Source organism: Chroicocephalus ridibundus, chromosome 9 (genome assembly GCF_963924245.1).
Source record: "Chroicocephalus ridibundus chromosome 9, bChrRid1.1, whole genome shotgun sequence".
Lineage (NCBI taxonomy): Eukaryota > Metazoa > Chordata > Aves > Charadriiformes > Laridae > Chroicocephalus > Chroicocephalus ridibundus.
In genome coordinates, this window is record NC_086292.1 from 19,275,725 (window position 1) to 19,301,694 (window position 25,970).

The window sequence follows — 25,970 nt, forward strand, 5'->3', positions numbered from 1 at the left end:
TCGGTGAGCGCAGGGCTCCCCGTTAGTGCCTCTGCATCCCTCCCCGGGAGCCGGCAGCAGCCTTTCTTCTCCCGGAGCCCACCGAAGAGGAGGGATGCTCCCAGTTGTAGGTGATGCCCTGCCTTGGGAAAGCGGACCCTGCCCGGGCACCCTGGATTAGCACCTGCGGCGTGGGAACCCCAAAATTCCCCGGGTGCTCTCCCTGCTCACTCCAAATCTGCCCCGAAATCACAACTCCTGGCAAATCCCTCAGCTTCACTACTCCCCAAGGGTTTTGTGTATCGCTGCACGTTCCCTGACCCCTCCGAGCGTCCGAGGCTGACATTATGGAAATCAGCAGCTTTTTATTCCGTTGCGAGGTCAGCCTGACCAAATTATACGTCTCCTAATGTAATCGCTCCAAGCTCTCCATTTGGAAAAATTCATTTGAATACCTTGCAACAGAGATAAATACGCCGGCTCCCATTCATGTTTAACCACATCTCTCGCTGATGGCCACGCTCGCTGCATTGTGTCTTAGGCCAGCCTGGAATTCAGCACGCTTTGGCTTTTGGCTGGGTGGTACGAGGCTGCGACCCCATCCCGGCACTCTTTTGAGTTTTCCTGGGGTTTTCCAGCCCGCAGCGGGGTCCCGGCTGGCTGGGACCACAGGGGTTTACTGCGAGGGCCTGTGGAGGAATTAGGGCCAGTTTGTGGCATGTGGTGGCAGTAGGCAAGCTGTATTTACCATAAAAACCCTCTCCTTTGATGGCAAGACCTATATATAATGATATAATGATTATATCATTATATATTACATACTGTATGTTATATATTGTATATTCTCTCTTATACACTATATGCTATATAATATACAGGATGTACTTATAAGCATATAAAAAGTATGTAGAGAATTATTATATATTGTACTTAATTACGTAACTAAGGATATAATATGTCATATAACTACATAGTTATAATTCGGTTTTATGCGATTGGTTTGGGGTTTAGGGTCCATCTTTACTGAAAATAGAGAGGCTTGTCTTGTTTTCCTTTTAGTAAATTTGAATTTCTGATGCATAATTCTAATGCATCTCTTACTTGTCGAGTCTATAAAAAAAAGCTCCTGCGACTATATTTACATGGCAGATAAGATTTTTCCCTTAAATTAGGAAAGATTTATAGTAAGGTTTTTTTTAAATTACACCAAAAGGGTGGTCTTGCACGCTATTTATGGCTTTTCTTGTAGTAGTTTCCAAATCAGCTCCTGCTGTATTGAGCGATTTGAACTCTGTGGTTTCTCCCTGTCGTTTGCTTTGCATAAAGCAGACGCCGCATGCAAAGGCAGCGTTGAGGCCAAGCTCGTGTCGCCTTTGAATAACCTTATGTGCATCTGCTGGGCTCCTTGGAAGAGCCGTATTTCCCAGCTGCTGTCTCCTGAGGTCCCTCCTGAGGGCTTTGAGCCAGAGAAGCTGCTCAGACAGGTGCCCCCCCAGGTCCTGCCCTCACCAAGGATGCCCTGCCTGGGTTTTCCCTAAATTCCCATCATCCGGAAAGGGCAGCGTCTGCCTGTCCTTCATCCCCTGCCTGTCTCCATCCTTCAGCTCTGCCTGCAGGCTCTCTGGCCAGGAGCCCCCCATCCCTCCGGGCACACCTCTCCTCTTGCCCCCTGGCAGCAGCTCCCGCTCTCCTGGGAGGGCTCAGATGGGGGCGACCCCCCTGTTCCCCCTTCCCTGCCCACCTGCCTGCGGGGCTGGGCATGGCCCCGCTTCAGCAAATGATTAGATATTGTTCCCAGTAGAGGCTATAGTTGAGTTCCAATCATTTTCTGTTAATTAAAATACAGGATGGTCTTATTTGTAGCATAAATAGTTGTAATCTGTGTACTTATAAGTGTAATTATAATTTAAATTAGAGCGTGCTCTGAATTGGCGATGGATAGGGTGTTCTGCAGGCAGTGCTACCCTCACCGGGCTGTCCCCTGGTGTCCCCCGTGGTCCCAGTCCCCACCATACCCAGGAGAGCATCTCCCTCGGCTCAACAAAGGGACACTGAGGCTGTTGGTGGCTCCTGATTTCTCTGTGGCTGCTGGGGCAGAACCCGTGATACCCGTTGGAGGATTTACCGGAGAAGAGACCACAGCATCATTGCTTCAGTGCCGCCTTCTAGTTTCTAGTCCAAATTTGGAAGGAAGTAATGGCTTATGTCAGCCAGATAAGTGATTAGTACTTATCGGCGACGCGGCTCCCTGTTTAACACGGAATTACGGTGAGTTCTCCTTAGGCTGGGGAAAGCTTGAGCGTGGTGGCTGCTGGTGCTGCAGCGGCCAGATGCCCATAGCTGGTGTTGCAGCTCATGCACCCTCTGATGGCAACCCTTGGCACACGGCAGGTAGCCCCAGCTGTGGCTTCTCCTTGCACCCGGTGCGTCTTGTAGGTCTGTGATAAAGAGCGAAGGTCTGCGTGCGTCAGAGCTGTCTGGATGAGGTCCTCCTCACGATGCCCTCTTGGCCTCTGGAGATCTGGACATGAATCCTTCGTGGTTTTCACGGGGATCTGGAGCTTGTCGGATTAGACCATCTTTTGTAACGGCAGGTGTATGCCACAGGGCAGGTTTTCAAATTCCCGTGTTGGTGGATTGCATTAACCCATCCTAAGTCAGGTATGTAAAATTCCATTAAGGGAGAACCCTCTGGCATTTTCTCACCCGTGCTCGAGCTCTGCAGGCTATGCTAATGCAGTGCGTTTGCTCATCTATTAGGAGGATGATGGCTTTAAAATAATAACATTTATCTTTGGCAGCGGACCTACAATAGTGCACGCTGAGTACAATTTTGTGAAAGGCTCTGCAGATGTTGCCTCATTCAATCTGGGTCAAAAAGAGTGCTTAGAATCATAAAGGTTAGAAAGAGATCAAATAATTCGGCGGTTTTATTGCTGAATAATGTACTTGGAAAATATCATTCACCATTATTAGACTAAGTGAGTACAGAAAACACAGGACTCAATAGTCATTTCTGAGTATTGGCTGATTTTACTGTTTTTATAATGTAGCTAAATTCCCTGTTATTGATTCTAGCATCGATTATCGATCTGGAAATGTAAATATATGTGCTGGTGGGAGCACACAGAGTTGGACAATTAGGGAATTAGGCTTCCGCCCCTTCCCGCAGCGCCTGGCAGTGGGCATCACACCCACGGGGCACACTTGTGGGGAACTGTCAGGGTTTTGGGAGATGAAGAAATGGGAAAGCACCCATTTTATGCCTGTTCTTTTCCATGCTGGTGTAAACTCGGTCAGGCAAACCCAGATGGGCTGGGATGCCGGCAGCAGCATGGGGACTCGGTGCCCGCCCCTGCGACTCCCATCACCTGCTCCCTCCTGGACTTTTCATATTCAGATTCACATCTGGATGCTCTGGCAGGGACCCAGCTTCAGTGACATTTGGTAATCAAATCCACACGGCTGTTGGCTTAGAAACAGCATCCAGACCTGTCTGCCCGGTGAAATGCTTTTCCAGACGTTTGCAAGCAGTTCCTCTGCTTTTTTGTTCAGCTCCCGCCGTGGCTGTGTCCCCTGTTTGAGGGGAAACACTGCGCTTGGGCTGAGATCCTTCCCTCTACGTCAATTAATGGCAGGGGTTGGGTTAGCGAGAGACCAAAGCCCTGGTCCCATGCGCGCTCTGCATCTCGTGGTGAGCCCATGGACCAGAGCCAGCAGCATTGCTGTGGGAGCCCCGGTCTCCCACCGGGCTGGGGCTCGCTCAGCTGCCCGCTGGATTCCTTTGTTTGGAAGGAAAAAAAAAGTAAAAAGAAAAGATGAATTTTAGAATATGTTCATCTCTTGTTCTCTGCACTTGGTTGTTGTCAGCATTAATATGCCATTAACACATGCTCATTAGGAGGAGAATGATTATACCCTGCAGAATATGGGGGAAACCTTCATTAGGCACTAACATATTGAACTGAGCGGCAAACTTCACTTGGGAAAACTGGGGAAGGTTCTGCTCAGCATCAGGTTTCCCTAATTTCTCCCCGTTGGTCTGATAAAAGCACCTTGTCTTCTGTAGCACGTGCTTTTGGCCAGGGCTGCGGGTGATGCGTGGGCGAGCCTGGGCTCGGGCTCCATCCCTAAAATACTTCTCGGGACCTCAAATCTTTCTTCATCCTCAAATCCATCTTCTTCAGATCGAGGATGTCCTCATCAGAGCTTATTTTGGCACGCAAAGAGGACGCAAGCCCGTGTCCCCCCTGCGAGGGCTGTACTGGCTCCTCAGGCTGAAAGGCGATGAAATCTCCGCAGAGCTGGGAGATGCTCTGGGAACAGATTTGTTGAGAAAGGAGGTGTCATTTCTACATCCTCGCTTTTCACACTTTAACGACATTTTTTAAGCGTTCATCTGGCCTTGCTGCCTCCAGTCTGAAGCCATAACCTGCCATGTGTGACAGGGCAATTGCTCGCCCCGGTAATGATTACAGCAGAGCCCGGCGTTGCTCCCTTGTTTGCTTGGCGCGTGGCAGCTCGAGGCATGTGCGTGGTGCTCTCTTAAAGTCAATCAATAAGAATAATTGCAAGTTCAGGTGGGGGTGAGGGAGGACAGTGCTGGAGCAGACAAATATTTGCAGATTAAGACCCTGTTTACATGCAGATGCCTCCTCTGATAGGTAACAAGGGACGGACAATAAGGACCATATGTGGTATTTAAGCAGAATTTATTCTAAATGGGGTGATTTCATAGATTTCCATGGAGCCGACAGCTGTCCTCTGTATTAAATGTGAGCGTGCTGCCTCTGTCCCTGCCCCGCTGCCCTTTCTGCCCAGGGTTTGGTAGGATTTTGCAGTGTTGGTGGTGGGGCATTGCAGTCCCATCCCCCTTCACCTCCACCTCAGTGTGGCCAGAGGGAATCCCAGTTTTCACCTGGAAACCTCAGCAAAGGAAAAATGGCATTTGTTGGGCCTGGATTTCCCATTGTGAAGGTGAATGAAAGCATCAGGAGCGCAGGAAGGCACTGTGGGAGGCTGCCCTTTTCTTTTTGTGCCTAGAGGAGGCTGAGGAGCAGCGATGCTGGGCTGAGCGATGCCAGGCTGAGTGATGCCAGCTGCCCGCAGGACAACCCAGGGGATGTGCTGGAGCTGCAACTGATGGTGGGGAGACCCAAACCGCAGGTTGGAGGGTTTCTTCCTGCAGAGGTGGAGATGGAGACGGAGAGGGCTGTAGCTGCCCACCCTGGGGTTGTATTGCCTTCAACCCCTTTGACATTGATTCTGAAACCTAATAATGGGGAAGTATCATATAAACATAGAATGGTTTAGGTTGGAAGGGACCTTAAAGACCATCTAGTTCCACCCCCCTGCCCTGGGCAGGGACACCTCCCACCAGACCAGGTTGCTCCAAGCCCCGTCCAGCCTGGCCTTGAACCCCTCCAGGGATGGGGCAGCCACAGCTTCTCTGGGCAACCTGGGCCAGGGGCTCACCACCCTCACCGTGAAAAATTTCTTCTTGATACCTAATCTGAATCTCCCCTCTTCCAGTTTGAAGCCATTACCCCTCGTCCTATCGCTACATGCCCTCTCCAGCTTTCTTGTAGGCCCCCTTCAGATACTGGAAGGGGCTCTAAGGTCTCCCTCGAGCCTTCTCTTCTTCAGGCTGAACACCCCCAACTCTCTCAGTCTGTCCTCACAGCGGAGGAGCTGTCCTCGCAGCATCTTCGTGGCCCTCGAGTACACCAAAACCAGAGGTGAACTGCGGTTATCCATCATTGACGCGGAAGGAAACGAGGGGGTGAGGTGAGAGACCAGCATGCAACAGGTCAGGCTTGGAAACTTTTTGGTGTCTACCAGTGCCTTCATTAGAAGTAGAGTACCATCTCCTGGCTTGTGGTGGCTGGATGGACAGATGGATGGATGGACACCCCGGCTGTCAAGGGGACAGGTCAGTGGCCGTCCCAGCTTCACCCAACTTCTCTTTGGTCATTTCTCCTCTGACCTTAATGACTTCTCCCTCTCAGCCTGCCGTGCTGTCCACAGGCAGAGTGGCCACAGGCTCCCATCTAATCACATCTCACCACGTTGGAAATGTGGCTGCGTCCGTTCACTGGGTGCTGCGTGACTCATGTAATCGCCATGCGAAATGCATCATTCATAAACTGTTTAGTGCGACCTTTTGTGCAGTAGCACTAATTATTATTATCACAGAAGCCCAGTAAACTAGACTAGTAATTATCAGGGATTTATTTGAATGGACAGCTAAGCTATTCTTGGCAAGTTAGTCAAAGCAGTTGTCATGACAGCCACACAAATGTGTCTTATGAATTGGGTTAATTAGGGTAATTAATAACTGTTGTTTTGCCCTTTTTAACAAGGTATTGCCTAGACACTGTCAAAAAATAGCAATTGCACCTAACAGAAATAGTTGTCTTCTAGCAGCAACCTTCAAATCACAGAATCAAAGTAGTAAATACCTGTTGGGTTGTCGTTCCACAAAGCAACGTGTCATCCTTCTCCTTGCGCAAAAGCAGGGAGCAAAAGGCTCTGTTGTAGCTTTTCTGCTGAGCTTCTCCTGCTGTGCAGTGTTATCTAGGGATTGGTAGTCATCATTATTGGTATTATTATTATTTATTTTAATGCCACGCTGCTCCAAGCCATTGTCACAGAGGGGGTCTCTGCCGTGCCCGACTCCGTGCGGGTGGCGAGGGCAGCCCCAAGGTGCTCCTGTTGGTCGGAGCAGGCTCTGCAAGTGGCAGGACTTAAAGCCAATTTTCAAGTTGTGATTGTAAATTATTGTTGTTTTGCCAGTGCATCGTCACCATCCTCATCAGGATGGCTGGTGTCGAGCCAAGTCCTCGCTCAGCAGAGCATCTGCTTCTTTTGAAAGAAGGGTTTTGCTGAATCAGTGGTTTTGGTTTTGTCGTGGTTGTTGCCGATATTGAGTAATGGTGGTAACTAAAGCTCTTCATAACCCGCCTGGATGCAGTCCTGAGCAATGTGCTCTAGGCAATCCTGCTTTAGCAGGGGAGTTGGACTAGATGATCTCTAGAGGTCCCTTCCAACTCTGAAAAATTACGTGATTCTGTGATAACCAAATAACACCAAAGAGCCTCAAAAGGAAAAAACCAAAACATAGTCATATAGCGTCATAGAATGGTTTGGGTTGGAAGGGACCTTAAAAGATCATCTAGTTTCACCCCCCTGCCCTGGGCAGGGACACCTCCCACCAGACCGGGTTGCTCCAAGCCCCGTCCAGCCTGGCCTTGAACACCTCCAGGGATGGGGCAGCCACAGCTTCTCTGGGCAGCCTGGGCCAGGGGCTCACCACCCTCACAGTGAAAAATCTCTTCCTGCTCTCTAACCTAAATTTCCCCCTTTTCAGTTTGAAGCCATTACCCCTTGGTTCTATCACTACATGCCCTTGTAGAAAGTCCCTCTCCAGCTTTCCTGGAGCCCCTTCAGATACTGGAAGGACGCTGTAAGGTCTCCCCAAAGCCTTCTCTTCTCCAGGCTGAACACCCCCAACTTTCTCAGCCTGTCCTCACAGCAGAGGGGCTCCAGCCCTTTGGTCATCTTCATGGCCCTCCTCTGGACCTGCTTCAACAGGTCCCCATCCCAGGGAGCACCCTGGGCACCCCCGGCTCCCTGCGGTGGTGGTGGTCCCCGTCTCATGCCAGTGGGTTGGGTGTTTGCTGGCACAGAGCATTGTCTCCCCAAGGACTGAAAGATTTGGGGCTGATCATTAAAAATGGCCCAAGATTACAGAGGCGACTGAGGAATATTATGTAAGTTTTGTAGAAAAAATGACCTGAATAGATGAGTGAAGGCTCTGGCTGGTTCTCCAGCCGCACCGAGCCCTGTCTATTTATATCACCTCTGGGCTTTCGAAGCCCTCTTTTAACTGAAGCTTATTTGATAACACACGATTTTTAAAAAGAAAATTAAAAAAAAATGAAGAAGGAATGGGGGAAAAGAAACCCTAAAGAAAAACACCTCTATGGAGAAGGTAGGGTTTTAATGAAGAAATATTTTACACCATTCTCCTACAACCTTAGGGCTAATAGCCTGGAACTGGTACTTTGGCTCCTTAAAAAGCCCAACAAGACAAGCCAATTACGGCCTCTGAAACATTTTTATTTTTAGTTCCTTGTAATAGCAATTCATCCTCGGCTATGGTACATTAACTGGAAGGAACAAGAAGTAGTAAGGTTTTGGCATCTTTGTAATAACCAACGGGCTGTGTTTACCAGGCTGTTAATAACGTGGGGTGGCTGTCGGGCAGGGGGAGAGGGTAGTGTGGGGATGGGGATGGCACCCAGGCAGCGCCAAAGCAGGCATCCCCCAACCTCCTGAGTGCTTTACTATCATTTATTTCCCTACAGTTTCTTCTGGGAGAAAACAGGGTCCTGTTGGGTGAGATTTCCTCCGTTTCCTGGTGTCCCCAAGCTGGCGGCATGGCTCGTAGGGGGAGAAGGGCTGGTCGGAGGGTGCTGGTATATTCCCCAAGGATGCTGGAGCCAGTGTGGCGCCTTTTTTGCGGGTGGCAGGGGGTTTTGAGGGGAGCCGAGCTGGGTTTGCAGTCGGTCTCAAGGCTGCAGGGTAGTTTTATGGGCTGGATAGCTGCATTTTCTGGCCCAAGTAAGGAAAATAAAAAAAAAAAATAAAAATTGGGGGAAAGTGGTTTTGATAAATAATTTCGTTACAAGCGAAATCCCCTTGAGGCTCAGAGTGGGAGCCGGCGGAGGCTGTCCTGATTGCAAGCCTTCCCGTGCAATGCCAGATAAACAATGTAAACGATAACACGATGAGCACGCAGGGCAGTGTTCCCTATAGTTTTATTATCCGCCATTGCCGGGGAATTTTAGCTGAAGCCAGGCGGGAGCTGGGACAGGATCAGGTTTCCGGTGAAGCCGCAGGATGGAAAAGTCTGTAGGGTATAAGGTGATAAGTGAAGCGCTTGTATCTTGCTTGAAAAAATCATAATAAATGTGGCTTGCACTGAGAAACGGGGCAGGGACGAGGTCCCTGGGTGCCCATCCTGCTCTCCCCGGCTGCTCCTGGGGTTGCCACTCGCCACGGCACTGGTCTTGGCACCCCCCAGCCAAATTTATCCCTGGAAAGCTATGAAATGGGGAAATTCTCTGGCTGCTGCCGTGAGCCTGCTCACCCTCCGTCCTGGAGTCCCTCAGGGGTGTCCCTGTCCTCTCTGGGATGCAGAATTGGAGAGACATGCCCTGTGGTGGCCGGGCACCAGCTGAACCCAGTGTCCCATCCTGGTGCCCAGCCCTGTTTCAGCATGTCCCTGTGCCCTCCACCACCCTGGGGCTTGGGCATACTCAGGGATGCAGCTGGTGGGGTGGCCACCCAGGCATCCCATCACTCCAATGTGCCGAGCTGGCGGTGGCATCTCACGCCTTCGCTATTTTTAACTCAGCTGCAGTGATTTTTGTTTTTTTTTTCTTTTTTTTTCTTTCCTTTTTTTTTTTTTTCAGTGACAAATCTGGGATTTCTGTTCCCCACAAAACACATCACTCTGACCTGCCGCTCCAGAAGGTGAATGACAAGGAGTTTTATTTAGCCCTGGTGATGGGAACATTTAAAAAAAGGTTCCTCTGTTATATTTGTTTTCATTCCTAATGGCAGGAGGCAGGGAAAGGACAGTTCTGAAAGGTTTTTTTACAAATCTGTAAGTCATGCCCCATTACCCTGGGGCTGCTGATTAGATCCAGATTGTTTCTCGCACTACTTAGGGAGGGGTGTAGTCCACAGTGGAAGCTGCGTGCATGGATCCATTACACATCTGAAAGTCCCAGGCATAGGTGATCGGGGAAAAAAATCCCTTTTATTAGGTTTATTGGCTATTATATCCCTGTAGGGAATTTTCCTTGGCATTCTGAGGCAGCCCCCCGTGCAGAAGGCTGTGTTGTGGGGGGGGCCGGTGAGCTCAGCCCTGTGCCTGTCGATGGGCACAAGGGAGGGAGGCATTGCCCCCCCTTGGCCCAAAAATCCCTCCTGTCCCAGCACCGGGGGGGCACTGGGCAGCTGCAGGGGCATCGCCACCCTCCTGGCTGCTCCAGTCCAGGGAAGGCATCTGTATGCTCTCCCTTAGAAAGCATACCCCCTTTTGGGTTAGTATTTTGCTTTTCGATCGATTTTGGGGTGGTGGTGCCAAGTGGGTACCTGCCCCGGCAACGCTGCTGGAGGGACCCCTGTGCCACGGCCACCAAAGAGCTTTTGGGTTACAGACGCCATAGGCATGTAAGGCAGGTTTTTTTATTATTGCATTTTTGCTCTTCATAACCATACTGTAGATTTCTGATATGTTGACAAATTCAAGCAGGTGACACTATTTGTGGCTTTCAGGAGTGTAATTATGGCTTCATTGTGTGTTGCCGCGCTTGGGATTCAATCTGGGTTTCTAATCCTATACCCTTTTTCAAAATCACATCACAGCAGCAACTTTCCTCCTGCCTCCCATCCATTTGCAGACACACAAAAAAATGAGAAAGCCTGTATTTATTTGGGGAGGGGACAGGAGTTCAGCACGGATTAGTGGGCATGCCTGTGCCGTAATACAATCTGGTTTGATACTTCTGCTCGTTCTGATGAGCGGGGTGATGCTAAAGGATGAACTCTCCCAGCAATTTCTCTGCAATGCTTTTTATTTCATCACGAGAAAATGGAGGCTGGACTCAGTTCCTTCGGTGTTTAATAATGTCCATCAGAACCAAATGCCCTTTATTTAAGCTGCAGTAATAATTAGAGGGTCGGTGGTGTTAAGCAGCCGTGGAGTCTGGCTCTGAGGAATGTTCATTGTGCCTCATTAAATTTGGAATTAGTGCTTAAAAGGTCAGAAATAAATATTCTGTTTATATTTCGGGGATAGTAAATCTAAATGGATGCTGTGTTTGCACATCCTCGTCTCTGCTCGTTCCTGCTGTACTGAGTGAGGCACCGCTCCATTTGGTTTAGGCAGCAATCTGAGCGTCTGCAAAAAAGCCCAACCCCAAAACCAACCCTGGTTTCATTGATCAAGGGCAGGAAAATGATCTGCTGTATTACATCTAATTATAAAACGTCAATATCAGATGCTAAATGCACTTACTTTTTCAGAGACACTAATATTGCTAGTTTACAGTTTGCAATCTCCTGTATTACAGGCTTTAGCAGTAAGCTGGGGAAATGCTGCGAAGGGAGATGCCAGAGGTCAGATCTTTTTAACCTTTATCGAGCTCCTCTAGGTGACTGGCTCTTAAATGCTCCTTAATAAGAGCCAAATTGCTTCATGTTTTCCTTCCGTCTTGCCTGCCATAGCGGAGGTGCATCCCCTGGCTTGTGCTCCAGCGCCTGTGGAGTGGGCTGGAGATAATGATGGGGACCGGTGGCCAAAGGCCCCAACCCCACGGGGGTCTCCGAGCCACAGCATGGAGAAGGTGGTGGGCTCCTTGGGGTGAGGCAGGCATCGCTCACCCCACCATGTCCGCCAGCATTTGTGGGCTTTCCCCCATGGGGGAAGCACCAGCCGAGTGGAGTTTGCACGGGGTTTAACGCAAAGCCTTGGGCTGGTGCTGCTCTCGCATCTCCGATACCCATCCTGCCAGGAAGTGCCGATGCGGGAAAGTGAGGAACTGGGAAATACAGGTCTGTCTCTTGCTATATCATCCCAGGCTGTGGCTGCAGCACTCGGGACCCTCACCTGTGGTGGCAGACATTGGAGATGCCATCAGTGCCTGAGCGGAGCCAGCGGGGAGCACAGGGAAGGAGGAGCAGAGGCACAGGGATGGTCTCCGTTGGCCTGTCCTGGCCTCTGACCAATGCTCCGAGGCAGCAGCGTCCTCGTCAGAAGCCAGTAGCGCAGGGGCTAATTACGTGGCGTCACACACAACGGGGGAAAAATCTCTCCTGACGTCCTTTGTGATCCGCTCCAGCCTGGAGCAGGATGTGATGGGTCTCCTGCCGATGTGTGGAGAGAGACCAGTCACCTTGCTGGGAGTGAGAGCACCAGGAGGAGCCCGGCTGTTCACCTCAGGGCCATGGGGATAGATTTCAGGGTTCGGTGGGGTTTTGTACCGTGCCTGCTCCCAGCGGAAAGGAGTCTCAGACCTCTTATTTATTTCCTGTGAGGTAATAAGCAGCTTGCTAAATGATAATGACTTTCCCTCATTGCTGATGCATACTTCATTTGACCTGGTCCCTACTTGGAAATTTCCCCTGTTTCCCAAGTGCATCTGGAGTGGTTTTATTTAATTTGCATGAATTCTGTATCACCCACAATGTAGTTCAAACCATAAGAATTAAGTGCTGGCGAGATCTCCTAACGGGCAGCAACAGTTTTATTGCAGATGCTCGAGCCTGTGATTGAGTGGCCCACGGAGACAAGGACCGAGGATACAGGAGGACCAGAAGAAGCAGTTTTACAAGCCCTGCCCTTCCCATCAGGGAGGCCCTGTGGATTTTGGGGAACGATTTGCCATTTCTGTGGTCCCTGATGATGCCATCAGCGTGGAGGGAAGGTCAGGAGACCGGTGCTCCTGGTGAAGACATGCAGCTTGATGCAGAGGATGAGGAACTGTTGCGTGTTTCGGGAGGATTTTCTGAAACCCAAAAGGAGAGATGCACGTTTCAGCCTTGGAGAAAGGTCCGCTTTGTTTTTTAATAATAAAGGGTGACATGCAAGCTTTATTAGCAAGGCACGTAGGGGGAAAAAAAAAAGGCTCAAGGGATAACCCTGAAAAAGTGGCGCTAAATGTGTCATTTTTATGAAACTGATTTTGTGAAGAGTCCCTACATGCTTTGGCAGGAGGTTGCAGCAGGTTTACAATAATTTGTAGAAAGATAGGAATGTTTTCACCCTGAAGTGAGAGGAAGGGCAAAAAAACCCGCTTTAAAGTCTTCTTCCAAGGCGGCGGCTGGCTGAGGGACGGATACCTGTCACTTCGGGTCAGGAGAGATGGATCCAGCTTCGAACAACCATGGAGTTTGCTGGGGGGCTGATGTGTGGACCAAGGAGCCAAACCCTCCGTCGAGAGCCTGGACCCAGACACAGCGGGGAAAGCTGGATTTTCGCCTCCATGGAGTTTGGTTTGAAAAAAACCGCACATTTGAAATAGCTGAAAAGAGGAAAGAGTGAGAAAGAGCCAGAGCCTGGGCATCTGCCCTGAGGCAGGCAGGCTGGCAGGGACGCTCCGAGCCTCCTGGCATGGCCCAGGACGTGTCCCCAACACCCTGGGGATCGACCCTAGCCAGCATCCTCTATTTCTCCATCAGTCCACAGCAGTGGTCGTGCTCAGAGTCGCCGCAGCCCGCTGCCCTTTCCGCTGGCACTTGCATTAATTCCCCTTAAACCGCCTTTGGATCCTCCGGGGTTTATTTCTGTTTCTAAGGCAGAGAGTGAGCAGTCGTTAGAGCAGCGCCCTGTTGCTAACGGACCTTTTGCTAATGGGGAAGTCACCCCCCCAGTGATGTCCAGGTCAAGAAGAGTTGTACTGACGTTTGTACGTCTCTTTTTTTTTTTTTTTTTTAATTTAATGGAGTTGGCAGTCCTCAACCGAAAGGAAACCACTGGGAAAAAAAAAAAAGTTTAAAATTTCCCTGCTGATTGCTCGATGCCGAGTGTGTCTGTTGTTATATTTATATTTGTGTTGCTAAGGCAGCAGTTAAAAGCATTTTTCAAATTAGGCACTGGTAAGCTATGTGCCGAGCCAGGGCTCCCCCTTTGATGGCATTGACACCAACACGCCTGCAGCTGGAAAGCAAATCCCGAGCCTGGAGGACGCCCTGCTCCGAGAGAAATGCGGGCTGAGACCACAGACTTTATGCTGGGTGTTATTCAGTGCTTCCTGATGTCGTGAATGTATTGTTTATTGCCAGCACAGAGGCTGAGGGTCTGATCCTAACAAGCCTGAGCATCCTTTATTCGTGTTAGGATGAGCGGGAGAGCAGAATTGGCAGCGCTGTTCGGGAGGTCCTTGCTATACCTGGACATGGACATGGACAGGAGAGGCTGGACTCAAGGCTGGGCCCCCCTTTGATTCCCATGGGAGCGACGCTCATCAGTGAGAAAGTAATGGTTTGTTTGCTTCTGCCAAAGGAACGAAGAAGATGAGGGCTGGCCTCTTGATGATGCACTTTATGAAGAGCACACTTTCATCGGCGCCAGCCAGCCTTACCTTTTCCCTCTTTTTTTTCTGCTTCGACTTTGTTCTTTGTGCCTCATTAAGAGAGGGAGCGGATCCTTTCCCAATTAAAATGTTGACATGTCGGAGACGTTCTCCTTCCCCGTCGTTTTGGCTGTTTGTAAGTGATTGCACCTCGCAGGATGAACTAGAATTAAATCAAGTGAACTTCGATTGAATAATGCAAGCTATAAAGCAGCCCTCCTCCATGAAAAATCTCATTTCTTTTTTTATTTTTCTGGTTTGATCCCCCTAGCCTGCCTGGAGATAACCTTGAGGGATAATGCCTCGGCTGAGAAGAGGTCTCGTAAACTGCTGGGCTGCCTCGTGCATCTCGTTCCCCCCAGCCCAGCGAAGCACATTTCCCATCCTTGTGGCCCTGTCACTCCTTGTCTTGTCCAAAATCTGGAAGTAATTAGCATTAGTCGTGGTGGGATGGGGGATTTGAAGCCTGGGAACGGATGCTGGGACCAACCCCGCGGGAACCCGCTGCCTTCACCCGTGGACTTAGGGGTTGTGTCCTCATTAGCAATGTGGTGTGGAGCATCCCGAGCAGGGGGGACGTGGGGACCAGGGAGTCTGCACAGTACTTCAGGCCATCAAACTTAAGCCATGGGGAATTTGCTCGTTGGTGAATGATTTCAGTTGGGCCAAGATTTGGTCTTTTTTGGAGTCAGAAATCAATAGCAAAGCTCCTGGCGATGTTGATGGGAGGGGGATTTAGTGTGAAGTCTGTATCTAGGTTGTGGTAGGAGACATCATGGCAGCATGTGTGGCATTTCTTCAGCCTGTGGTGGCACTAGCTTGAGTGTTCCCAGGGTATCCCCTGCCCCCTGAAGCCTGGGCCATGCAGCATCAGTGCTCTGAGCGTTTTAAAGCTCTGTGATGTACATGTATATATTGCAGTTTGCACTCTGGGGCCTCCCACCCACCTGTTCCTCTCCCCAGTTTTCCTGGGGCTGGGATGCACACGCAGACATAGGGATGAAGCTGATGGAGGCAGAGGTGGGCGCAGGGGGTCTCTCGCTGCTGCTGGGCAGAGTGGCAGGGCTGGGGATGCGGGGACGGAGCCAGCCGAGGCTCTGGGATTGCTGGAGCCGTTCCCAGGTCTGCCAGTGCAGGGTGCTTGGAGGGGGCTCCCTGCCAAGCAGGGATTGCTTTGAATCTGGCTCCGACCCCTCCTGCCCTCCATTGCTCATCTCTGAGGGGCAGGAGCTCCGAATGGCCCCTCCGAGCCCCTTTGTGGGGCTGGGATCTCCCGCGGGGCTGCTGTGGGGGGACATGCCGTGGGGTGGCATCCCTTCCCCTGGGATGGCAGCCTCAGGATTGATGGATAAACACAGGATCAGGCATTTTCTGTGGCGTTTAAGTCTTTGGCATCGTGTATTTTAAAATTACATGTGTCCGTTTGCTCCCAAGCTCTAACCATCAAAGTCGTCCTGCAGGACTGAGGATGCAGAACTGCAGGGACCAGTAGTTTGTGCAGTAAATCTCCTGCGTGACTCTCCAGCAGTAATTACTATCTGAAAGTAATAACCGAGCTGTGCTGAGTGCTAGGCCAACTCCCCCGGCTCGCGGCTCCTTGCATGTTTCTCTCTGGGAGGCTCCTGTTTGGTAAATTAGATATTGTGCTGTATTTCAGAAAAGGTCACACTTAACCAACGCTGCCTTTGCTTTATTATCTTGGCAGAGCAGTGTAACCTCTGCCGGGGTACGATTGGATTTCACATTGGGCTCTGCTGCAGCCGCCCCGCTCCCTGCATCCTGCCGTTGTGATTACGTTAGCAGCAGACTCTGCTTTCCTTTATTTATTGAGACATTAAAGATGCATGCATTTATTTTTACCATGTTCATAATTGCCATAAAAACAGGCCATAGTATCCCAGAGTGGCTCTTGGGGAAGGAAAGCGGCCACGGGGCTGGGGCAAGGAGGAGCCATGGCAGAGAGGAGGCAGGACGGGGCTGCTGGGGCAGGTGGATGTCCCCGCTCCTGTCCTGGCAGGGGGGGACACTGCTGTTAGCCCAGAGGATGCGGGGCAGAGCAGAGTCTGCCCCTTCTGCTGCCCAGGGTGTCTGGGGGGCAAGGAGCATCCCCCAGACCAGGGGTGACGCTGGGGAGAGCCCAGGTGGGATCCCTGCAGATCTGGGGGGACTTTGGGTGAATGGAGGGATGGACTGGGGTGCCTGATTCATACAAAGAGACCTGCATCCTCCTGGGTGCCTGAAGCCCAGGAAGGATCCTGGCCAGGCAGTGCAGATCCTGCAGTGTCCCACCACATAGCGTCCACTGTGACTCACCATGCAGCTCCCACCACATTCTACCATGCAGGTCCCACCACGCAGCTCCCACTGCATCCCACCACGCAGCTCCCACTGCATCCCACCATGCAGTTCCCACCACATCCCACCACGCAGCTCCCACCGCATCCCACCACGCAGTTCCCACCACATCCCACCACGTAGCTCCCACGGCATCCCACCACGGGACGCAGCTCCCACCATGGCCTCCTGGGTGGTAACACCCTGCTCTCTTCCCTGCCTCCTGGTTGCTTTTTTCATTCCTTACCTGCTGTGAGCACCAGAAATTTGGGGCTTTGTAATCTGAGGTTAAAAGACAGTGTTTCAAGTGCAGAGTTAGCGTGTTTTGCTTGCAAATGACAAATCCATTGACTCTTCTCCCCTGCTTTCACTCCCCTCCAACTTTTAAGCATGTCACCCATTGTTTGCTTTTTTATTAATAACAGAGCCCACTGTCTCGGCAAATGAAATGATGTAAAACAAAGAAAAGCGCCCGCATTAAATTCTCCAGCAGGGGATTACCTTGCTGGCATTTACATATCTATGCAATAAATATTTTAACATGTTAATTATACACTAATAAGAAAAATACCTTTTGAACTTTCAGTCAAATTGACACACACAGAACCGAGTCCATCAGGGAATTAAAAGCAATTAGTTTTGTAACAGAGTGTAGTCACATTGTTTCTTCTCTGCAAATTGTTCTGTGGTCACCAGCCAGCCCTTTTTTTTGGTGAAAGCTGGTGCAAAGACCGAGAGGGACCAGAAGTTTCCGTGCCCGACTGCATCCCACTCGCTGGGGTCTGTGCCATACTGGGACGCTCCTTCCCTCCCGCTGGGTTTGCTGGTGGTTCCTGTCCCAGCCCTGCAAACCCAGCTTTTCCCACGTGTGGGGAAATCAAACTTGTAACCATCTCCCTTTTCTTTTCCTCCTTCCAGACTGAAAATTACTCCTTCGATTCCAACTACGTGAACAGCAGAGCTCATTTAATAAAAAGGTACGTAGGCTCGCTTGAAAGCGCTCGGGTTTGCCCAGCCAAATCCTGATTATTTAATGTTCTTCCTTACTGTGTTATATACTACTTGCTTTTCTTAATATGCAAAACGTTTTGAGAGTAATCATTTGATTTTAAAAACAGTATTTACTTCTTATTAAGTCCCATTGCTCTTGGTTTGCAATAAAGGGCGAGTCTTTTTTTCTTCTCTTTGACTCCTTCGCACCGGGAAGTTGCAGTGAGTTAGGCGGAGTGCTGTTACCCTGACAACTTTCGAATTCATAGAGTTTATTCTATTTGAATGCCCAGGAATAAAATGATAGACCTGGATGGTGAGATCTCCCTGCTATGTGAGGTGAGGGAGAAGAAAAAAAAAAAAGAAATCTCGTTTGGGGGCAGGTAATTGGCTTGGATACACGCTCACTGTTTTAGTTTGAATACCAAGGCAAAACAGCACTTTTCTGGGCTTCTTTCTGCCCTGGGTAAAAGGGAAATCATCAGTTCAAGCTGGCAATTACCTCTGGGAGAATTTAACTGTTTGGATAAAGTACTGGGATCCTCAGAACTTCGCGGTGGCGAGGAAATGTCTTGGGAAGGTTAATGTCAGGGTTGAACCCCACCGGATTGTGTTAAAGGAGAGGTGAACGTCTTCCCGCGGGGCGGGCGGCCAGGTTTGCGTCTGCCTCCAGGAAAGGCACCGACGGGATCGATACTCATCAGGGCAGGGCTGGAGGGCCGTCTCCCCGTGCAGGAGGTAGTCGGCAGATCTTTGCCCACCTCCCCTCTCCTGCCTGGGCACCGGCCGAGGTGTGCGGTGGGCCAGCCGTGCCCGTCCCCAGCTTGTACCCAGGGCTCTGCAGAAGCCATGGTGTAACGGAGAGCAGGAGCCGGCCCTGAACCGTTGAGATCTGATCCGAGCAGTAAAAAAAAAAAAAAAATCCAATTATCTGCCTGGCTGAGATCCCATTTGTTTACATCTTAAAAATCTAAGGAGTAAGGGAGCTGCGAGCGCGTTGTTTAAGCAGCTCGGGTTCAGCTAGCGAAGGGCAGGTATATTTGCCTGCGTGGCTCATGATGTTTAACGATGCTAATGCGATTGCGAGAGAAAGATGGCTTGCCTGCGCCACGCCGCTCCTCGCCAGAGAGTCTGCAGGCATCCTGAAAGAAAAAAAAACAAAAAAAACCCCCAAATCTATTAATCTTTCCTCGTTCACACCTAAGATAAAGGCAAGCAGTGCTCCCGCCTGCCGCAGCAGGGCTGGCTCCCAGGCTGTATTGTTTGGGAAATGCTGCTGCCGCCGGTTCCCCGAGACCTGCCCATCTTTTAGAGAAGTGGCAGCCGCGGAAACGTGTCGTGTGGCTGCTGCATTACGGTCTGGTTCACTGCAGGGAAGATAAATGCGCTGGAACACGGGTTGCCTGCGTATTACGAACAGCAGCTCCGTGTAGGACAGCATTTCCCCTCGCTTTCTACCTTTGTCTTGTATCTTAAGTACAACGGGTGCCGGGAACGTTGTGCAGACATCTAAGAACAAAAAATATTTTCTGTAACATACTGTGGCATCATTTTCATCCTTTGCCTTTATGGAGATGTTGTAGCTCTTCTATCTTTGGTGAGTGAATCTCCTCAAATCCAGCACTTTAATTAATCTATTTGTACTTTTCCTGTGTTGTCTGCCTGCCTCTCTCGCTCATCTACAAATGAATTGTAGATTTGTAGTGCTTTCTTAACTTAAAAATTCTTTGATGTCGCCTGGAATCAAAGTTAGTGGCTTCAACAGGGACATCTTTATTTAAAAGGTAATGTTTGAAGGTTTACCAATTTATATGTATTTCAGAGCTCCCCCCTCGCGTGCTTTTGCAAAGCATCAGATGGTAGGTGGTCTGCTTGGTTTCCGTGGAGACGCAAAAGGGCTTTTCAAAGTAATGAAAATCTCCAGCTCTTTGGGGCTTTAAAGCACAGGCCGCTTCTTCCACCAGTGTTTCACACCAAATCCACCAGTGAAAAAGTTTGGGGCGGTGGGTGCAGGTGGGTCTCCCTTGATGGGTGGCCCCAGGGATGCCCCGATGGCCATGCCACCCAGGGCATCTCCGGATGTCCCTATGGCTCGCTGCAGCTGGGTGGTGCAGGGCATTGCCCCTCACGGGGATCCCCATTGCAGCCAGAAATGAAACTATTCCATCCCTCCGAGGCTCCGGGAGGAGAGCTGGGTGTCCAGAGCTGGGTGACAGAGCAGCTCAGCTCTTGGGTCCCCCCGGCTTGCAGGGGGTGTCAGGGAGTTCCCCTGTGGATCAGATCTCATTAAATCTGTGTGCACTCGGACCCAGAATCACACGGTTATTTTTGAAAATAAGAAGAGCATCGTCATAGTGAAAAGAAATTCCCGTTTCGAGGAAGACTTTTGTTTTCAAACTTTAAGCAATTAGGATTTCGCCATCCCTGGAGGTATTTAAAATATGGATAGACGTGGTGCTGAGGGACGTGGTTTAGTGGTGGTTGGACTCGAAGATCTTAGAGGTCCCTTCCAACCTAAACAATTCTATGATTCTGTGATTCTATAAGCTAAAAAGTTATGGTTTAGATCCTGTCTAACTTTAATATGAGATAATATGACTTGAGGGAGCCTAGTTATAGAAACAGCTCATTTAATGTATATATTTTATTCTCCAGTTTTATTCTCCAGTGCTGTTTCACTCTCTGCTTCCACACTATCCACAGCATCCTGACCCACAGGCTCCCACTGTACCCATGGGCAGAAGCAGCCTGTGAGGGCGGCATGGGCCGGTTGATGTGTTTTGGGGTGCTGAGCAGGGGGTGCCCCCTTGAGCCCCCTTCCCCAGCTCTCTGTGCTGGAGGAGCAGTCCCTGGGTGCTGGGGGTGCCAGGGGACGTCCCTGTCTCTGTGGGGTGTGAGGCTGAGCAGTGGCAGCCCTGCCACCACCGTGGGTCTGGCCGAGGGGGCTACCTTGTCCCACCCAGTAAGTCACGGCTGTATCTCTCCCCCAGCAGCTCCACGTTCAAGGACTTGGAGGGGAACAGCCTGAAGGACAGTGGCCACGAGGAGAGCGACCAGACGGACAGTGAGCACGACGTGCAGCGGGGCCTCTACTGCGACACAGCCGTCAACGACGTGCTGAACACCAGCGTCCCCTCCATGGGATCCCAGGGCCCCGAGCAAGGTGAGGCACCGCCGGGCACCCTGGGGGGCTGGCCACCGCCTCCCCTGTCACCCACATGCCCCATCCCGTGGCTCCAGTGCTGCCTCGGTGGGTGCACAGTAAGGGTGCTTAACGCATGCTGGGGATAACACTGTACATCGTCGGAGCGTGGGGTGGGTAGGAATTAATCTTCACGCCAGGCCTGTCAGGTAAGCGAGCAGTTAGGATTATCCGCTGTTTCACAGGCAGAAAACCCAAGCTTTTGAGCATCCGCCTGACAGCAAGTGAGTGGTGGAATTGGGATTAGGTCTGGAATTACTGGGGTTGGTCCCTGTTCCTCTTCGGAGTGCCCTTCCTGTGTGCTCCACTCACCCTCTCTGGAGCTTGCAACTTCTAAAAGTCAGCAGAGCGTGTGGGCAATCAGTCCGGCATCCCACAAGGGATGAGCTCAGGGCGAGGGTTTGTCTTTTCCCCCCCAACAGCCAGCACGGTTTCAGCTCTCGCGCATCCCCCTGTGCAAGAGATGAAGTCCTGCTCTGAAACCAGATGGGTATTAGCTAGAGGAAAGAAGTCAGAGGAGCTCAGCTGAGCCCGATCCGTCGTTTGTACTTGGGCATGAATGTCGCTTTTAATGTCTGACTGATGCAAACATCCTATGCAAACATCCTGTCTTTTTCAATTAAGAAGCCTGAATGCGGTTTGGTGCTCGGGCGCAGGGGAGCCTCAGGGCGCTTGGCTATATCTTGAGATAAGCTGTAGCTGAGGCACAACTGGAAGCCCCACTGCTAAAAGACTTAAGGATATGAAAACAAAATGCTGTGATTATGAACTGGTCTTCAGCTGTTTAATTCAATTCATGGTAAACATCATTAAAAGCCTTTGTTTTGCTGTCATAAAAGAGTCAAACGGGGGAGAGAGAGTTCTTGCCATCTGCGCTGCCGAATGTGGTTTTTTATTTTTTTTTTCTGGAGAGAAGCTGATCGCTGTATTAATTCTCGATAGAGTCTGTTAAATAGCCATAGTTAACCCTGTAAGACTCCGTGAGGAGGGGAACGCGGAGGTCACCTACCCATTCCACGCTGCCAGCCACGCTAATTGGAGAGGGATGGCATCCGCAGCGATAATGTATTTCCAGACAACCCTACTGTGGCCAAAGATGAAAAAAATTAAACATTTATATAACTGTACAGTGGCAGTTTAATTCTCTGCGGACCGGCACCGTGTCAGAGAATGCAGGCTGATAGCTATCATTTATTATTCTTCTATTACAAAGAAATGCTTTTTCATTTCGATCAGGAGAGGGTTTCCTAAGATGCGTTTGCAGTAAGGGATGACTGTAGGAGCAAAAATGTTCATAATTGATTCCCGTCCCAATGAATGGTCTGAGCAACATCTGTTAATTTTTTGTCACATTTCTTCAGCAAAAAACCCCCACAATCTCAATGGACTGCAGATAGGGTTTTACAGAGATTACATTTCTGATAAGTCTGCGTGCTGGCTCTGTTGCGCACCAGATAACAATGCAAATAAGTTAGAGAGTATGAGTTGGAGGCAGAGCTTGCCGGAGGAGTCAGATGGAAATAAATATGGTCCAATCCATTGTAACAAGAACTCCTTCTTGCCTGTAAAATACCCCCCAAAAATCAAGAATATTTCCAGAAGGCGGCTTCTGAATGCAACCTGTGTCTGGCTCCCAGTCCCATGATGGCCAAGGGGTTGGTGCTCTTGGCTGTGGGTTATATTTCCACCCAGCTGGACCTGCAGGCAGGTAAACGTGCTCTCCTGTTGTGCGGGACACACACTGCCTTACGCCTGCCAGGGTATCAGGGTGTTCGTGGAGCAATGAGGGGAACAGCACAAGCGGGGAGGTTAGCGGTTACTGTCACAGAAGCTGAAAAAAAGGTTAAAGAGACTATTTTCTGAGCTGATTTGTTGAGCGGGGACTGCAGAAAATAATCAGGAAAATCAAGACGCTGAGATGATGGTGATAACAGCGCTTCCCGCATGATTAAAGTGATGGTTTTGGCATAGTAATTTTTACTCGATTTTGGGTCAGAGTGGTGGGGAAGGAAGAAAACCCAGCAAGTCCAGTGCCGAGGATGCATGGGAGCAATGGGCTGACCACCACCCTGAGCACACAGTCCATGGCCGAAGGACAGCCTGGCAGCTCATGTCCCCATGCTTTGCCTTCACTCACTGTCCCTGCCCGATCTGCATCTAGTGTCATCCCGGAGAGTCGCCGGGGTTTGCTCGTCAATGTTAATGATCCTGCCAGGGAGCCCGGCAAGGTGCAGCCCCGGCCAGGCTCTGCTGGGCTTGGACCTCGGCTTGTCCACGAGTCCTTCGTAAGCGGACAACTCAGACTTCATCCAGATAACTGGGGAGTCTTTACCTGCCTGGTGGGTAATCCTAGATCTGCCAAGGCAAGACACTGGTTGGCAGAAATCCTTGCAGGTTGGTGGTAGAGTGTGATGCCTCTGTGGTGGCACTGGGGGGTTAGCGTGGACCTGTCTGGCCAGCCTTCACTTAGTGAGATGTTGGATTTCCTGCAGAAGGAGGTAGGCATGGATGAGTCCAAGCTCCTTCAGTGTTCTTAAACCACTGTGTGAGCCCAGTGCTGGTGGTGAGTATGTGGCCACGGGATCCCCAGGGACCTGCTGCAGGTGTTCAGGTGGCCTCTGCGCCCTCTACCCTTCCACTGTCCTGGTGGCACTCTTGGGTGGGAGTGACACCAGCTGCCAGTCCTGCTGGCAGGAGCCCTTGCTCTTCCTTTGGAAATGACCTAGATTTCCAGAGAAATGGCAAACCACAGCATGGAGGGTGTCGAGCTTTAGTGGGCAGCAGCAGGTCATCATAAATATCGCCTGGAGCTCAGCCACATCGCTTATTTTGGGAGTAGGACTTCTGCCCAGTCCTTCTTTACCTCAGGATCTTAATTATTGATTATAAATTCATCCATTGAAAAGATGGCTTTAATTGCTCTAATATGTACCCAATTTGGAGTTCATTATCGCCCAGAATTGTTTTCCTTCCCCTGCTAATTGACACCAAATGGGATGCTGAGGAAGGCGGGCACCGATGCCGCTCCACCTTTCGTGATTGCCTGGCTGCCGTTTAATTGTTTGTTTATTTGTGGAGGTGTTAAGCGCTGCTAGAAGTTTATACGCACTCCTTTCCTAACGGCGTTCTCAGCTGAACTTCCAAACAGATTTGTTTGAGAAAGGGAGGTTTTGATGCGGCTGTTGGATCTCCACAACGTTTTGGGTTGGCTGGAGAAGTCTGTTGGAGGATGGGGGTAAATCCTGGGGTTCCCCGTCGTACCATGGCCTGTTTTCACACAATATGGAGTGGATTTTCTCCATGTTCTGGTGTAACCTTGACTCAAAGTCCAGCACTGGAGGAAACTGATTTCCAACAAGGGAGTGAAGTGTGCGGTGGTGGTGGTGGTGGGCAGGAGACCCACTACCTGCATTGCCTCCATGGACACCACCTCAGTGGGTGATGCCGGTGGCCGTGGGAGCTTTGCTGTCGGGTTTGAAGCTCCTGGTGCCTGTTCCTCCCAGCAATGCGGGGAAATCTCAGCATGAAATGTTTTCCAACACTGCAAAGCGTGGTGGTGCTTTTCCCGGGAAATGGCAGCGCGGACCAGATGTTTCGCAAGGTAATTGAAAATTCCATTTTATCAGAAAGCATTTGCTGTCAAAAAGTTTTATCTTTACTTCAACAAAGAGGTTGATTAGATCCCTCAAGACCTGAATTAGCATCTTTGAGGATAGATACTCTGTTTTGCGATTCAGGTAGTTATTCCTCCCTTGGTTTTGCTCATACTGGGACTTTTTTTTGTTTTTTTAAATCCGTTTGCCCTCTTCCAAACTTAGCGTTTGTGCAGGTTTGGCTTGTTTTCTTTGTACGGGCACCTACATCTGCCTAAATATTTTCTACTACCTTTTTCACCTTGCGTTGAGCCAGAGCCATACTTATACTCTGTAAGTCATAGGAGCTCCTGCCAGCATAGAAATCAGAAAGGAACTATTTCAAATATGTGTTTTTAATGTTAGAAGCAACAGATTTCAAACTTATCTTCATTCCCAGTGCGGGCTAGTATTTTTACCATCAGTTGTAGAAGGAAAATCGTTGGCCAAATGAAGCGGTGATTCGCTGTTTAAGATGAAAATAGAATCCAAAAGAAAATAAAAAAATAATAAACACACACTAATCGTAAAAAAAGCGCCAGTGTTAGAAATAGTCACCACAGCCATAAAACAGTGAAAAAGCTTTAAAATCAAAGTGAGAGGGTTTTTAAGCAATGTCAGTAATGTGTCTCCACAGAGAATTGCTTCTAAAAGCGTCGCTTCCATTTTTCTGGTGCCAGATCAGCAGTAAAGGTTGGCGTGAAATGTCATCTGGAAAGACCTGATCCTGCATACATTTCCACATTTGAGTAACTTTGCTCACAGAGGTGCTTTAATTGTGCCTGAGTCTTGTAAACTCCAGCAAGATGGAGGGTTCTTTTGAATAGAAATGGGTTATATTGAAATGCTTACGTTAAGTCTTCTTTATACTATCGCACGGTATAGGAATAGGCGTGAATGTAAAGCAGAGCCGGGCGCGTGATACTCACCGAAACTTTTCTTGCTGGTTGCAGCCCAAATTATTCAGATACATCGTCATTTAGGGGATCAGGTTTTATCTAGAATATTCCAATAGGTTCTTAGGCTCATCTCCATAGTATCTGGGTGCATTTCAGTTGTGAATTGAGAACATGACTAATGGTATTAACTGGAGGCAAACACAGGTATTAGAAACTGTTGATTTTTTAAGCTGATTTCCAGCAGTCATTCCACCTGCAACTCCCTTTTGACTCTGCAGAAAAGCCTTTCTCTAGAGCTGTATGTACACGAAGACCTACGTGACATATTCTAGGGCTTTGGAGGCTGGAAATACAGCTGCATTTCCCTGGAAGTTTGAACAAATTAATAAAAATACCTACTTCCTTGTATTCATATATGCAGCACAAGACATAAAGTATAACATTCGTGTGTGAGTGACAGCACATCCCTTAAGATGGATAAACGCTGTAAGCTTTCTTTACAGGGCAACGTCAATTATTACAGCTCTTCTGATTTCTGCATTATTGCCTGCATGTCGCCATCAAGCAGCCTCAGTGAGCTCGGCCGTGCTCCTGCAGTGGCCGGCCTGGAGGGAGCAGTCAGCTTCCCGCCGAGCTTTGAAACCCCAGAGAAGGATTTTTGTGATGAGTGGGTAAGCTGGGCTTTGGGAAGAGGAGCTGATTGTCTTAAGATTCCTACACTTTTAAATTATTACGTACAGAGCATCCAAGTCAGCTCATGGATGGCTGTGTGGTGGTTGCTGATGCT

The 25,970-nt window shown here is 49.8% G+C and overlaps 1 protein-coding gene across 2 annotated transcripts in view; it reads left to right on the top strand.

The window, feature by feature from the left end:
* Nucleotides 1-25,970, top strand: part of PCDH19 (protocadherin 19) — a 59,512-nt gene that overhangs the window by 10,869 nt on the left and 22,673 nt on the right. Inside the window, exons 3-4 of one of the 2 annotated variants that reach the window (XM_063346428.1) lie at nt 17,379-17,437; nt 20,441-20,613. In XM_063346428.1, the coding sequence (XP_063202498.1) occupies nt 17,379-17,437; nt 20,441-20,613 (232 nt within the window). The remainder of the gene's footprint in view (nt 1-17,378; nt 17,438-20,440; nt 20,614-25,970) is intronic. The other variant, XM_063346429.1, reaches the window with a different exon arrangement.